At 56.5% G+C, this 15,193-nt stretch overlaps 1 protein-coding gene across 1 annotated transcript in view; it reads right to left on the bottom strand.

Moving 5' to 3' along the window:
• SETD2 (SET domain containing 2, histone lysine methyltransferase) overlaps positions 1-13,625 on the bottom strand; it is a 40,688-nt gene extending 27,063 nt beyond the window's left edge. Inside the window, exons 1-3 of the mRNA XM_088533279.1 lie at positions 13,557-13,625; positions 5,913-5,928; positions 73-4,463 (exon numbers count right to left, since the gene is read on the bottom strand). Coding sequence (XP_088389405.1) covers positions 73-4,463; positions 5,913-5,928; positions 13,557-13,615 — 4,466 coding nt within the window. The 5' untranslated portion in view covers positions 13,616-13,625. The remainder of the gene's footprint in view (positions 1-72; positions 4,464-5,912; positions 5,929-13,556) is intronic.
• Positions 13,626-15,193: the final 1,568 nt, after the last annotated feature.

Here is a 15,193-nt window from a genome sequence, read left to right as displayed (position 1 = left end):
AGATACATATAAGCGGATATCTAGAAATGCTACAGGTAAGAAAAATAGTAAATAACCAAACAAAGCAGGTACCTTTCTGTCAAGTAGACGTTCTCCTCGATGAGGTCGAAGTAGCAGGGCATTTTTCCCTGCTTGGCGAACTCCTTCCAGCGCTGCGGGTCTCGGAAGTCTTCCATGATGCACAACCGCCCGACCATGGAGGAATCCTGCGGCGCCGAGTCCGCGGGCTCCCCCTCCGTCTTCACCTTCTTCCTCTCGCGCGCGTCCCCGTCGCTCTCGGAGTCGCTCTCCACCTCTTGGCGTCTCTTTTTGGGCGGTCCTCGCTCCTTCGCGTCGTTCTTTTCCGCAACTTTCACCTCCTCCTTTTTCTCTCCGACGGAGACGGGCTCCTTGGTGGAATTGCTGCTGATCTCGTGGGCCTGCACGGAACCTTGTTCCTGCTCTGCAGGCCCATGGAATTGGCTCGACTGGCTGGGAAAATGGGGCTTGCAGTCGTCATCCCAGCGCTCGTCCTCTTCGTACTCCTCGTGATCCTCCGTCAAGGAATCCGGCACTTGTCCTTGAGCTCGCTCGTAGCTCATCCCGGAAGGCCGGCTCGCGGATCGGGCATCCCAATATCCGTTGCCTTCCCAGTAAGGCTGGGAGCCGCCGTACGCTCCCGACCCGGGCTGGAAAACGTAGCCCGGGTAGACCCCAAAGCTGCTGTCGGGCTGCTGGTAGGTGCTACTGGGCTTCTCCGGCTGGGAAAAGTCCCAGCCCAAACCACTCAAATCCTCCGTCGGATGAAAACCGTCCACCCGGGAAAAGTCTCCGTGCGAGGACTGGTTAGGCCCACCCTTCCCTTGCCTACTGTCCGGTTTGGAAGAGCTTGTTTGGTTTTGGGATTTATCAGGACCTTCGAAACTCTCGGGCACACAAAACGCCTGCTCTTCCGGGCGGCCGACTGCTCTACCCACAGCGACCAGCTCCTTTAGGATCATCCTCTGCTCCGGGTTGGGCTTTCCGTTGGAATCCGCCGCCAGGTCCGCCTGACTCGTGCTGTCGACGCCGTCGCTCTGCGGCTGGGACGCGTCCGGCTCCTCCGCTTCCTTCCTGCTCGGCTCCGTGGACGTAGCCGGACTCTTGTCCATCCCTCTCGGAGAACATCTGCTCTCCACCTGCGGCCCGTTCTTACCTGCCAGGTTCTCCGGCCTCTCCTCGTAGTAGGGCCGGCTGGATTCCGGCCTCTCGTCGTCCCAGTGGTCGGAGTAGCGCCTGGCGCCTTGGCTGCTCCGCGACGAGCACGGGCTGCTTTCCTCCAGCGCGATGCTGGAGTTTTTGGGCACCACCACGATGGACTGGAGCCGTTTCCGCGGCACGCCGTCATCAGAATCTGACTCTTCTGAATCGCTCTCCTCGCTGCCCGCGTCGCTCTCGCTTTCCGCCGTGTCCGAATAGGCGCCGCTGCGCGCGGGGAGGAATTCCGCAGCGTTGCCGCTGCTGTCGCACGTCGGGCCTTGCGTTACGGTTTCTTCTGCCGTGACGACGACGTCGCAAGACGGATACGGAGCTTCCGGAAAAGCCGAAGCCACCACGGACTCGTTCCCTTCGTCCCTCTCAAGCAATATTCCAAGGCAATGCTCATCCGACCCGGTTCCTCCGGTAGAAACAGCACTTTCTGCTGCTGCTTTCTCCCTGCTCCGGTGTTCCAGCGGGACTTCGGAATAATACGAGTGCTCGTCTTTAAAGGAGAGTTTTCCTTTTGCGACATGGAAATCAACGTGCTGGTTCCCGCATTCCTGCATCTCTTCACCTTCAGAAAGCTGCGGCAGCTTCTCGCCTTGATCCGGCGGGGCTCGATCCCACTTGGAAGTCACCATTTCGCCCGGCTGCTGGGAAACAACGGGATTGTCTAGTTTCACCCTCAGGGAACAACCGTCCTGGGAGGAATCTCTGCTTGAACTATCCACTGCTAAGCTACCTCGGTGGGAAGGATGAATCAGATACTGCTCATCCTCACAGGCAGACTTGGAATTCTGATCCTCGGTGCTCTCGTAGCCGCACGTCACCGTTTGCGGCTCTACGTGAACGTCCAGGAAAGCCTCCGAAGTGACCTTGATATCTGCTGCTTCGACTTCAATTTCAACTTCCGAATGATACAAAGACGGGGCGGCGTCCTCTGCAATGTAGCAAAAAACGGGTTCTTTGGTTTTGTCACACGGAGGGGCCTGATCGGCCAGCGTCCCAAGGAAAGCTTGGGAATGATCGACATTCCCAACGGGCAAAGCCGCCGCTTCCCCTCGCGGCTCTGCGGCCGGAGCCTCTGCGTGTCCAAGGAAGCTGTTGCACTCGCTGGACTGCACGTGGGCATCACCCGGCTCCCGCTCCGGAGCCGCACGCGCGGCCTCCAACCCGTTCGAGGGCAACGCGCACAACTCACCGCTGTTCGTGACGGGGGACGCCCCCGACCCGCGCGCGCCGCCGGCGGGAGCCGCCGCAACAGCCTCCGCTCCGGAGGCGCTGGAGGCGGCCAAGCCGTCGGACCTACCTTCTGGGGACCCGTTTATATGCAGTTCCATAGGTAAATAAGTTCTTAATTGCTCAGGCTTTATTAGAGTTTCCTGTCCCTTAACACTGTCATGGCATTCATTTCCTAAAAGTTCATCAGCTTTTGCGTTAGAAAAACCATCTTTTGACTCGTCTGCCTTTTTAAAAGAGGGCGACTCGTTCCATGGATTCACCGGAGAAAGAGTCTTTTCCCTTTCCAATTTTTTTGCAACGGGCACTCTCGCCTCGTTGCTTCTTAGACAAGAGGCCTCTACATCTAGAGAATTAGACTGCTGCTTTATTTCTTCATTCGATTCTGCACAACAGAAAGAACTTTTAAATTTATCAGGCTTTGGCGCGGGGGTCTTTGAAGGGGTGGACTTATAGCGGGAGGAATTCACATTACTGTCAGGTTTAGAATGGGATGTCCCCTTGCGATAGCCTAGCTCGCTAAGGGGAGAGCACCTTTTGGGGGCTTCGCTCTCCGAAGTCCTTTTGGAATCCCGATCTACTTTGGAAGAAGATTTTCCTCTCCTCTCCGTTTCGCCGTGAGACGCCTCCGTTTTGCCGTCCCGCTCCGATTTGGAGTACGACGTCCTCGAGTCCCGGTACGAGGAGGAATGGGACGACGTCCGCCTCGAGTCGCTCGACCTGGAATGCGTCCTGCGGTATTCCTCCTCGGAATCCGAGCTCTCCCGCGCCCTGCTCTCCGCGTACGAGCGGGAGTACCGCGTCCTTTCCCTGTACGGGGAGCTCCGATGGTACCTCCGCTCGGATTCGTAGTAATGCGACCGCTCCGACCGCGAATAGGAGGAGCTGGTTCTGGAGCCCCGATCGGAGCGGGAGCGGGACCGGGAGCGGCTCCGTCTCCTCTCCCTGTCCGATCGGGACCGGGAGGACCCATAGCGCGAATCTCTATCGGATTTTGAGTAACTGGAATATTTTTCCTCTCTATCCGACTTGGATCGCGACGAGGACTTCCCCAGCTCTTCCCCCCTGAGCGAAGCGGAACTTCTTCTGGAATCTCTCTCTTTTTCCGTGCTGGAAACTTTCAGCTCGTGCGACCGCTGGCTGGAAGAAGTCCTCACAGAATCCTCGTCGGATTCGGAAGCGGGGAAGGGGCCGTCGGACTGGGAGAACTTCCTCTTTGAACCCTGTTTCCTAGAGCACAGGGAAGCACCCTTAGAGCTGTCCGCAATTTCATCCTCTTTCCCAATATGGGAATCTTCCTTCTGGGGGGTTATTTCCGCCTGCTCGAGGGCGTTTGGAGCTAAATGTTCCTCAGAACCGCGGGACAGAGCATCCGGCCTCACGTCCACCTCCGGAGTCTCCTTCGGGACCGCGCGACACGGCGGAACGGGGGCCTCGGCCTCTACAGGCGGCGACAGCAACAGCGTCGACAACAGCGTCACCTGCGGCAGGGCTGCCGTGGCAGGAAGGGGCAGGGACACCGGCGGGGACACCGCCGGCGGAGGCGGAGGTGGCGGCGGCGGCGGCGTGGACGGGAATTCCGCCACCGTTGCCGCCACCGGTTCCGGCACCGGCGCCACCGCCGGCGGCGGCTTCGCGGTGACGTTGAGCAGGTGCTTCTTGAAATGGATCTTCCCCAGCTCTACCTTCGGCTTCGGAGGCGAAGACTCCTCGGCGGCACCGGGCGCGTCCCCAAGGTCCATTTTAATTTTGGGGTTAAAGTCACTCGGAAGCGGCGCCGCCGGCGAGTTCTGAGGTTCATTTTGCTTCTCGTTTCCGAGCCCAGGCAGAAACCTATTGGGCAAGGTTTTCTTGGTTAAACTAAAGCTGAAGGACACCTTTTGTCTTCCTTGCTCCTCTAGGTTAACCTTCGTCTTGGTGCCTTTGGGCAAAAAGCGGCTCGAGGCCACCCCCTTGAACAGCGGGCCCTTGATGAAGCCGGCCTTCTGCACGGTTTCTGTCTTGCTCTGCAACAAAAAAAAGCAAAAGACGCTGTTAGAGGAACCTTTTTTTCCTTTTTTAAACTCTGTTCTACAGCAATATTGGACAATCCTTTTTAGCGGTGGGTTTTTCAGGACAATGAGATAGAAATTGGGATCTGTGGCTCAAGATGGGGCCACGGAGCTACCTCCTGTGCCCCTCTCTCCTATGGACCAAATCAATCAAGAACTGGTTGAAACAACTGGTTGTTTCCAGCTCCGAGCAAAACCTCTTTGGGGATTTCGGCCAAGGCCCCTTCCTCGTTGGTTACTGACTAAACTAAAACTTTGGGGGTTTATTTGATTCCTATAAAAAAAACAGGATTCTACCTACGATCCCGACAAATCCAACTGTAATTGCAGCTCGTCTAAGGAGCTGGACAGCCTAAAGCCATATAGAGCAGGGCTTTAGGCTCATAACTATGGCATGAACACATCCTTGGCAGCAAGAGGGGTTTCCTGCAGCCCATTGTGAATCTTTATGCACTTTGTTGGCCTTGAACTTCTGCAAAACAATGCGGAGCTGCTAAAGGCTCGGTGGTAAATTATTAAATAAGTCCGTGGTGGAATGAAAACCCCATCCCATTCTACTTGCACCCTCAGATTCCATTTATATAAGATTTTTTTTTTTGTTCTTTTGGTAAAATGCCTGGTTTTATTATTTAAATTTTGGAAAAAAACATGTCCCGGTCTGCATGTGACCTAACGCTGGCTCATCTGCTCTCCAGGAATGGGTGGTTAGCTGCATTCTGGGGGGAAAAAGGGGGAAATCTGCCCCTTTTAGGCATTTCTGAAAGCGAATGCACAGACCAGAGTGACCTTTTCCCAAGGTTCCCAAGTTTCCTTCTCTGGGAAACACTGCATCTGCTTCCAACAGGATCCGTGTAGCATTTTTCAATCTTAACTATTAATCTTAACTAATGCACGAGGGTCTCCACTGAAGCACCAAGGGCAAAATCCCCCCTTTTTGCCCTCGACCTGCTGCAGTTCTTGCTGTAGCAGCAAGAGCTCAGGTTTCTACTATCCCACATATCCGGATGCCAAATGGAGGGAGCTCTCCAAATCCCAACTCAAAAGTGCACCTGAATCCAGGTTTGGATTATGCTCTTACACCTGCATAATCGATACATAAATACGGTAAATGCAGAGCATCTGCATTCAAGACTTTCACAAAAACTTCCCTGATTGCTTTTTATGAGCAAAAATTCACAGTTATGGCAATCCATGTCGGCGTGTGGAGGAAAGTCTTGCCAGGAGAATTGCCATCGGCGCTCCCGCTCCGACGCTGCCGTTGGGATACGTCCATCCTTGTGGAAATCAAGGGGAGAAGGGGAGAAAGAAGCTCCCACGGATCCACCCCCGTAAACCAAAATAACCAGGTGGGGCCCAAGTGTTTCTCAAGAGCAACAGGAAATGAGAGGAATGGATTTTACTCACCTCGTTTTCTTCTTCTCTATTGCAATCCAGGCGAGGAGCCATGCAAAAGAAAACAGAAAGAGAAGGTGTAAAAATGAAGCAGGAATGAGCAAGGTCCGAGAACTTCCTAAGTGCGGGAGCAGGCAGGAGACCGGCGTCGATGCTGCAAATAGGCAACGAACCTATGGATTGGAGCATCCCTTTTTCCTGGAGACACCTAACAGGGAAGCACGCGAGAAGAGGCGCCCGGAGAAGCTTCGGAGCTCCATGATTTGAAGGACGGAAAGTTTTCCGGACCCGTTTCCCCGTTCCAACAACTGTCACCCAAAAACCAGGAGCAACCCGTGGGGAGGCCCCGCCGCCACGGGATGCCTCTCCGGAGGCTCCGCTCCAAGCAATAAAGCTGCATTAAGAGGTTATGAATTATTTTTCCGGTGGCAATTCCAGGCTTTGCTTCTCCTGAGGAAAAGACCCGCGAGTTTAAGGTTTGGCTTGGCCAACGGACGCGCGTGTGATTGACGGGGGGTTAAGAAAACGCCAAATTCTTTGGAATTAGGGCCTGGGAGGAGGATTTGTTTTTAAGAGCACAGAGTTTGAGACTCCCAGAATTAACCTCTATTGGAAGGGAAACAGTCCTAGGCTGCAGGCAGCGTTTCCAGCGGTTTTTTGTGGTTTGCTCCTCAAAAACTCCATCAGCGACAGCTAAACACACGGCGGCTACCCCGAGGGTCCTTAAAATAGAGGAAAATGTGAAAGAGCGACAACAGCCTCACATGCACAGCCTGCCTCCAACAGCCCTTGGAAAAGGGAAAAAAGTGCCTTTTTCCCTTTTTCTCCTTAGTTTCAGCACTTCCAAGGGGCTTATACAGGTTCCCAGGAGACCCCTCGTCCAAACTCCAGGCTTTGCTTATGCTAAAAGAGCAGGAACGCCCCGGGCTCCGCATGACAAAAGGGTCCCCTTCCTTCTGGGAGATAAACATCTGGAAGCTGAAAGCTCCCCATAGCTGAGCAGGGCAACAGGAACAACCCTCATCGAGCTCAAAAAAGCCCCATTCTGGCCACAAAAAAGCCCGATTCTGGTCACAGAAAAGCCCAATTCTGCTTCTGAAAAGCCGCTCAAAGACAGCCCATGACAGGGATGCTGCAATTCCATTTCTTGCTTAAGGAAGGAAAGCAGATGGAAAATCCAACTCTTCCAGCCGGGCACTCAATAGGAGGGAATCCTTCGGATCGGCTGCTTTCCGTGGCTGTTCTGGACTTTCATCTAGGAGAGACACCAATGAAAACTGCTTGAATTCCCAAAAATCGGGGCAAAGCAAAGCGGGAAGCGTCCGGGATTTAGGCAGGTGTGAGCTGGGGGGGAAACCCTTGAGCTCCAGCAAAATTCCAAGAGAGGAAACACACGGGCCTGCCTAAAGGCACCTGCAGCCCCACAGGATCGAGTCCCTCGGCGTGAAATAAAAGAGCAAATTTCCTAAACCTGCTGCAGGGCTGAAGTTCTGGTCTCCAATGCAACCGGCTAGAGATTAAAAAGTAGGACAAATTACTCCAAAATCCTATGATTAACCATGAGAAAGAGTGGGGTGAAATTAGTGCGAGGGGGTTCGTGGCCGAGCGCGGGGCTTTCGATCCCCCAACTCATCCTTATTCCCAGCACAACAAGTTCAACTGGGAATCAGGTGGCGTTGGGGGGAAAAAGCAGGAGATTTAACAGGCAACCCCGTTCTTTCCCCACACAAACTGCACGGAGAGGACAAACTACAGCCCCAGCAGGAAAAAGGGGAAAAAAATCCATGTCAAATATTTTACTTCAATAGAAGCCTGAAACCTGGCCAGATTTCACCAGAAAATGAGGTCAGTGTGGCTGGAAGCGTTTACCTGAGCGGCACTTCCTAAATCCGGCTCTCCATCCCTGTTTTCCCGTGGATAAAACATTTCTCTCCATTGGGAGTTGTGGGGCTGAAGGGATGGGGAGCGAGACTGTTTCTCCTGTGCTCAAATATGAAAAAAAAAATATATATATATATATATATATATATATATATATATATATAGCAAACTGAACACGCCAGGAGACAACAAGTTATTTTTTCCTTCCTTCTTTTGCTATAAAATAAGGGCTAAGTGACATCGGGCACAAGTGTCACTAAAGGATTTTGCTCTTAATACAGACCCTGGGGGCTGCTCCGCACCTGCAACCCCCCTTTTAATGCACCGCGGCCCTTCCATGGATTTGGCATTCAGGAAAACCCAGGGAAAAGCTGCAGCCAGCCCGGGACAGGCTCGCGTGCTCGTCCGACGCGGGACCGGGATGGAGCCGCCGCGATGCCGTATGGAAAACCCTGGAGCTGGAAATTTGGGGGTTGCTACGTGCACCAACACTCCGGTTTTGAAGCAAACACAGGCCAGGAAACAGCACGAGGCAAAGTGCAAAGTTTCATTTACCTACCGGAGAGCTACGTGGGAGTGAATAACACTGGTGAGGAGCAGGAATCCCCTGGATAGAGCCCTCCACAAGCGGAAAAGGGGAGATTTCGTTAGCGGCCCCCGGAGGAAACGTCTTCCCGCCGGGAATGTGCAAACGGGATCTCGGTGCCGCTCGGGATCGCGTCCTCCAGCGGCACAAGGAAGCGTTTCCCGCGTGCAGAGCGCTCCGGAATTGCGTTTTGCACGCAGTAAACTCCCAAAACGTGGGTGCAACCCCCCCGTTTCCCTATCCCAGGCCTTGTCTGGAGCCAGGATGCGCCTGCCATCGGAGCGTGCGGCGAAGTCGCGCGGTGCCAGCGATTCCCACCGCGTCCTCTGCCACTTTCCAGCAGCTCCAGAGCCCAAAATCCAACTCTCCTCGCTCCAAATTAACACTGGCTTAATGAGGTGTTTTCCCATAGGCTGGTGTCCCTAAATGCCCAAGTCCTTGGGCATGCCGGGGTGCAAGGCTGTTCCCGGAGCATCCAGCACATCCAACATCACCTGTTTGGCACTAAAACTGCAAGAACTCGGGCTAGAAGCATTCGATCAGCCTTTGCCTTACCCCGACCTACACGCTGGCTTTCCTATTTTCCTCCTCCTTTTTCCACCTCTCCTGCCGCACCTGGAATCTCCGCCTTCGCTCCGCAGAAAACACCCGGATTTAGGAGGAGGTTGGAGGGATTAAAAACCCGCGGCGCTCAGGGCGTTCCCCAAAACGCCGCGTCCTTTCGCCACCGTTTCCCCAACGCCGCAATGCCCGAGCTCCAGGCTGATCCGGAGGATCCGTAGGGCCCTATTCCTCCCAGGATCAGGGACGAACTTGAAGCTCCCACGGCCAAACCTGCCCAGCAGGTTAAGGCAGCAGCAGGAGCCGTCTCCAAAGTCACTCCTGCCCTTCCCGGAGCTGCGAACGCGACGAAGGAAGATCAAAACCAAGCGCCCTGCAACTCCCCATTAAACTATTCGATTAAATGCAGAGCAGCACGGCCAGGGAAAGGCCAAAAACACCAAAAACAGAGAGCCAAAATTAACGTAGGAGCAGATAAATTCCCCCCTTCTGCCTCCTTCGCAGCAGGAATCTGCAGGAGAAACGGGAGCTGCGGCGGCGAGTGAAGGGCAAACTCCGGGCTGGGAGTTTTGCTGCCGGGCGCTACGTTTGCAAATATTGTGCAAACATTAAAAACAAAAAGAAAACCCATTGCAATAAGGCGGAATTAGACACTTCTTGTTTCCGGCTGCAAACCTTTCTGTGATGAATGTCGAGTGAAACTGGTTTTAATACACTCCTAAGGTGATGCCGGAGCAGCAGAGCAATCCTCGCCATGGTTATGGATACGGAGGGGTCTTTTCCTGGGGCTTCTCAGGGAAACATGGCCGTTCTGTCGAGGGAAACCACAAAAAAGCAGCACTCGGGACACTGGAAACGGGGAAAAACGCGGCCCGTTGTGTCCCTGCCTGGGAAGCGTCGCTCCAGGGAAGCTGCATCCAAGCAGCTCCTCTTCCCGTTAAATCCAGGCAGGAAAATGCAAGATCCCTCCTGAGCACAACCTGGTTCGGGGACACGCGTCGGGCTCCGTGGCTGCTGCCACCCCTACCCGAGCGCGCGGCCAACTCCTCTTCGTTAGCCACGTTCCTAAATGCACAGCCTTAAAAATAGCTCTTTATAAATCCTCTGTCTCCCTCGGTTTATATATATAGCCAGATACACAAACATTATATATTTAGAATTACGTTAGCGGATCTCCAAGCGCATCCGTCCCGCTCGAGCGCCCTTCCTTGGCCACGACGCAAGGGGAATAACCGTAAAGAGGGAAAAGCAAGACACCAGAAGTACCCAAAAGCCATTTTCTCCCCAAAATCAGGGATTTCTTAGCAATTCCAACAGCTCTGAAGTCCATGGATGTGTGATACTGGTATAAAATGTATCGGTGGAAGTTGCAAGGTGCTTGGTGGGAAGGAACATTCACGGGATAGTGGAAAACAGGGAGCACTGAAATCATCCACCCGAATGTTTGGGTGGCTAAAGGCACACAGAACTATCTGCGTGCAAAATAAATAATATAAATAACATAAATAACATGGAGGGAGCCTATGGCTGCTTCCACTCACCTACCTGAATCTAAATATATATATATATATATGTATATATATATAAAATACATATTTATATATATATACATAAATATATATATATGTATATATAAACCTTTCCCAATGGCAGGTGCAAAGCCTGAAGTCCAATGGCCTTATTTAATTCCGCTCACCTACTTCTCCAGCCCACTAATTATCCCCAGGATGCAGCCGGGAAATCCAGGGCAATCCAGCTCAGAAACGCCGGATCCCGTTCCAGAAGCTCCCCGATGGAAGCAGAGCACGAGGAACTGGCTCAAAAAGTCCAGATCCTGCCCGGATTTAGCAGAAGATGACTCCAAAACTCAGCAAATCCAAGCGACAAATTCATGGAATAACCACCCGCTGGCCAGGCGAGTTCTCCTCCTGCGCTGGAGATCGGAGCTCCTGGGATTTCTGTTACTCCAAAGGGTGTATGAGGCAAGTGGCTCTGGTCCCTACCTGGAATTTATGGATCCAAACACGGAGGACGCGGTGGACACGCTCCCGTCTTGTGCATCAGCTGCATAGTGACAAATTCAACACACGAAGGGCTTTTTTCCGTAAATAAACTGATTTTTTTCCCAAGAGATCCAAAGCAGTAGCTAGGAAAGCCTCACGGAGGCTCAGGCAGCAAGAGCCACGTTTGTCCCTCGCCGCTCCCAACCTGGTGCCCTCGGAGACCGTAATTAGCCACTTTAACGAGGGGCAGAAGCTGCAAATGGAGCAGCGGGTGCGAAAGGAGCCCTGCGCTTCCCTCCTCGTCCCCCCGGCGCTTTCCAGACGGATATTCCAGGAAGGAAACGCGGGTGTTTGGCCAGATCCACCTGCAACGCGACTGCCAAGAGCTCCTGCTGAGGGTACTAAAGTTACTGATGATTTTCCCTCAGGAAAAGCGGAAAATGGAAGCCCGCGGGGGGAAAAAATGAAATTTTAAAAATTAATCAAATCCCAAAGCGACGCTACGGCACAAACGGTAACTGCCCGAGAGGCTCTGCAACCGTGACACCCTCCAAATGCCAAAAATAAGGAGAATTCCTTCGCCAAGGAAGCGGCTGCTCCAAGGACAGGGCTCCCTGCTCCAACGCAAGGGCCGGCGCGAAGGCATCCGCAGCCAGGAGGAACTGGATGGAGCGGACACGAAGCTTCCGAAGATTCCTAGGACGCAGCAGGGAAAAGCTCCATGGTCTTTCTTCACTGGGAAGCTCCAGGAGATGCCACCAACATTCGCGCTCATCCGCTGGCCCTGGCTCCATTGCGGGATTAAACAGCTCCCTTCACTCTTACGAGTCCAGTGCCAAACTCAATCCCAGTGGTAATTCCCATGGAAAATAACCGTGTGGGGCTACCAATTCGCCGCACTTTGGTTACACCACACGCCGTGACAAAACGCTGCATTTTAGAGGCACATCTCCAATGGCAAACCTCCGGAAAACGATTTTTCCAAAGAAATAACACACAGGTATCCGTCAGCATCCAACTGTTGCCGATCCCGGAGAGGACTAGGATGGAGCTGGCGGGAAGGAGGGCTCAGTTCCGACCTGGAATAGCATCCCTGGATGGTGCTGTCTTCATCCTGTGGCCGGTTTCGCTCCCTGTTCTCCAGCACGATGTCCAAAGGGGCTTGGAAACGCTCAAGCGGGATGCAGCGGGTTTCCAAATCCAGGAGGAAGCCGGGAGCTGCTGGACCACGAGGTGCTCCCGCCTCGGGGCTGGCCAACCGCGGCGCTACCGAAAATAATTCCTTGGTTTGGGAAGCGGGAAGCGCCCGGGCTCCGCAGAGCACGGAGCGGGGGCAACGCTCGCTCCAAGGACGGCCAAAACGTTGCTCGGGTCCACAACAAATCCCAGGGCTCCAAGATAGGACACTTGGGAATGAGGCGCCTAAAACCATCCGAAACCGCCACGAGTTCTCGAGCGAGCACGCTAAGAAAGCTCCAGAGCGGGACTTTAGTTAGAGGAAATTTTTAGAAAAGAAAAAGTTGTTGGACGGATTGCTCCGGTTCCTCCAAATCGAGCAGGTTTGTGACCCTTGGAGATTTCTTTTAGGAAACAACGAGCAGAGTTAGGCAACTAAAACGCTTTGGAGCGTCGAGCTCAACGCGACGCTCGCGTTTCGACACCCTAGGGACAGGGCTCGGCTCACCTCAAAACAGCCTAAAACACAAAAACACCCAAATTGGGCAGAAACGGTTCGGTCCGGCGCCAGCGTCCTCGCCAAGCGACGGACCCGCCGGGGCCCCACAACCCACACGTGGCCCCGTGGGGTCCAGCGGGGCGTCCGGGGCCAAAACGGGCCGTTTCGGGGGCTCCGACGATGATGATGAGGAGGGGGAGGAAGGTGCCGGGGGTGTTTACGGAGCACCCCCAAAACCCTGCGGGAAGAGCAAGCCTAAAAGCAAATAACTGAGGAATTAGACACGTTATTCACAGCCGCGTTGGAGATAATGCAGTCGTTAAAAAATACACACACGGCTAACAACCACGCACGGCTTTCGCAGACGAAGGGATACGGCCAGCGGGTGCAAAAATAAACCCAGAAAAGCAAAAAATGAAGCGGGGGAAAGAAAGCAGGGGAGGCACCAGCCATTAGGGCTGCTCTGCCCCGGCCCCGGAGCCGCCGCTCGGCTCTTCCTGCTGCGGGGACGCGGGCTGGGCCCCGCGGGGGGAAGCCGGGAAAGCGAGGGAAGAAACGGAGGGAAAAAGAGGGGGAAAAGGGAAAGAAAGTCCTAGGGGAGGTCGGGAAGGGAAATAATCCTAAAAAGTGCGGAAAAAAATGGCCCCCTGGGGAAAACTGGGACACGTCCACACTGCCTGCCCGCTCGGCGCCGCCAGGCCGCGGTGCTGGAGGCGGCGGCGGGACGGGCCGCGCTGCCCCCCGCTCCGGCTCCTCCGGGCCCCGCGGCCGCTCCGCGCCGCTCCGCCCCCCGCTCCGCTCGGCGCCGGCCTGCGGCGCGCGGCGCCCGGGCGCGGCGCTCACGCGAGGCCGGGGATGCGCGGCCTAGCCCGGGAGGCGGCGCAGGCCGCGGGCCCCGGCGCCGCCGCCGCCGCCGCCGCCGCTGCCACCCGCGGGGCCCCGGCGCTTACTCGGCCGTGGGATGCTCCGGGTCGTAGAAATCGCCCATCTTCGGCCTCCCGCTCTCCATCGGCGGCGGCGGCGGCGGGGCCCGCGCAGCCCCCTCCCCGCGTGCAGGGCAGGGCGGGCCGCGCCGCCCCGCTCCGCCCTCGGGCCGCGCCGCGCTCCCCCCCGGCCGCCTCACATCCCCCGGCGGCCGCTCGGCCCCGGGCCGCCGCCGCCGTCCGCCGCCCGCCGCGGCGCCGCCGCCGCCCGCCGCGCCGCCATGCGCGCCGCGCCGCCCCCGCGCCGCTCCGCCCCGCCGCGCTGAGGTAACGGCACCGGCACCGGCACCGCCGGGGCACCGGGACCCCCCCCGGGACAGCGGGAGCGCCCCGGGACTCCTACGAGACACCGGGACCCCCTGAGAGACACCGGGACCCTCCTGGGACACCGGGATCCCCCTGCGGGACACGGGGACCTTCCCGGGACGCCGGGACCCTCCCGGGACAGCGGGACCCCCCGGGACTCCTACGAGACACCGGGACCCCCTGCGGGACATCGGGACCCTCCCGGGATCTCTGAGAGACACCAGGGCCCTCCCGGGGCACCGGGATCCCCTGCGGGACACGATGACCCTTCCGGGATCCCTCCGGGACACCGGGATCCCCTGCGGGACACGGGGACCCTCCCGGGACTCCTACGAGACACTAGGACACCAGGACTCTCCTGGGACACCGGGACCCCCTGCGGGACACCATGACCCTCCCGGGACCCCTGAGAGACACCGGGACCCCTCCGGGACACCGGGATCCTCCCGGGACAGCGGGATCCCCCTGCGGGACACGGGGACCCTCCCAGGACACCGGGATTCCCCTGCGGGACACCGGGACCCCTCCAGGACACCGGGATCCTCCCGGGACTCCTATGAGACACCGGGACCCCCTGCGACTCCTCCGGGACACCAGCACCTCCCCGGGACAGCAAGACCCTCTTTCCAGGACACCAGGACCCCTTCAGGACACCGGGCCCCCCCGGACACCGGGACTCTCCTGGGGACCCCCCGGGACACGAGACTCCCTTCCCGGGACACCCTCCCCTGCTGGATACCGGGATCCTCCTGAGACGCCCCCCTCCAGGACACCCCACCGGGACCGACCCCCCCAGAATCCTGGGACCCTCCCAAGACACCGGGACACCCCCTTGGGACACCAGGATCCCCCCGGGACAGCAGGACCCTCCAAAAACCTGGCATTGGGACCCCCCTCCCTCCCCTGGGATACCAGGACCCTCCTGGGACACCCCACGGGACACCGTTTCCCTCCACCCGGGACACCGGGACCCTCCCGAAATCCCTTCACAAGCACTGAGACAGAGGGACCCCCTTCCAAAATCCACCCGGCAGGGGGACCTTCCAAAATCCAACCCACATCCAGGACCAGGACCAGGACCCCCTCCCGAAATCCACTGATAGGATATCAGGACCCCGGCCCCAACATTTGGGAGGGACCTGGCCCCTCCTCAGGATGTCCCCCTGCCCTCATTGGGGACCAGCACATTGGGAACCCACTTCCACAGACCCTCCTGGGGACCAAGACACTGGGACCTGCCCTCAAAACCCCCCCACAAGAGGGATGGGGACATTGGGAAAACCCTCCGGGATGCCCCC

Source organism: Tinamus guttatus, unplaced genomic scaffold, assembly GCF_059628265.1.
Source record: "Tinamus guttatus ecotype Peru unplaced genomic scaffold, ASM5962826v1 Tinamus_guttatus_pri_ptg000490l, whole genome shotgun sequence".
NCBI classification, from domain to species: Eukaryota; Metazoa; Chordata; class Aves; order Tinamiformes; family Tinamidae; genus Tinamus; species Tinamus guttatus.
This window is presented reverse-complemented; position numbering and strand designations above follow the sequence as displayed.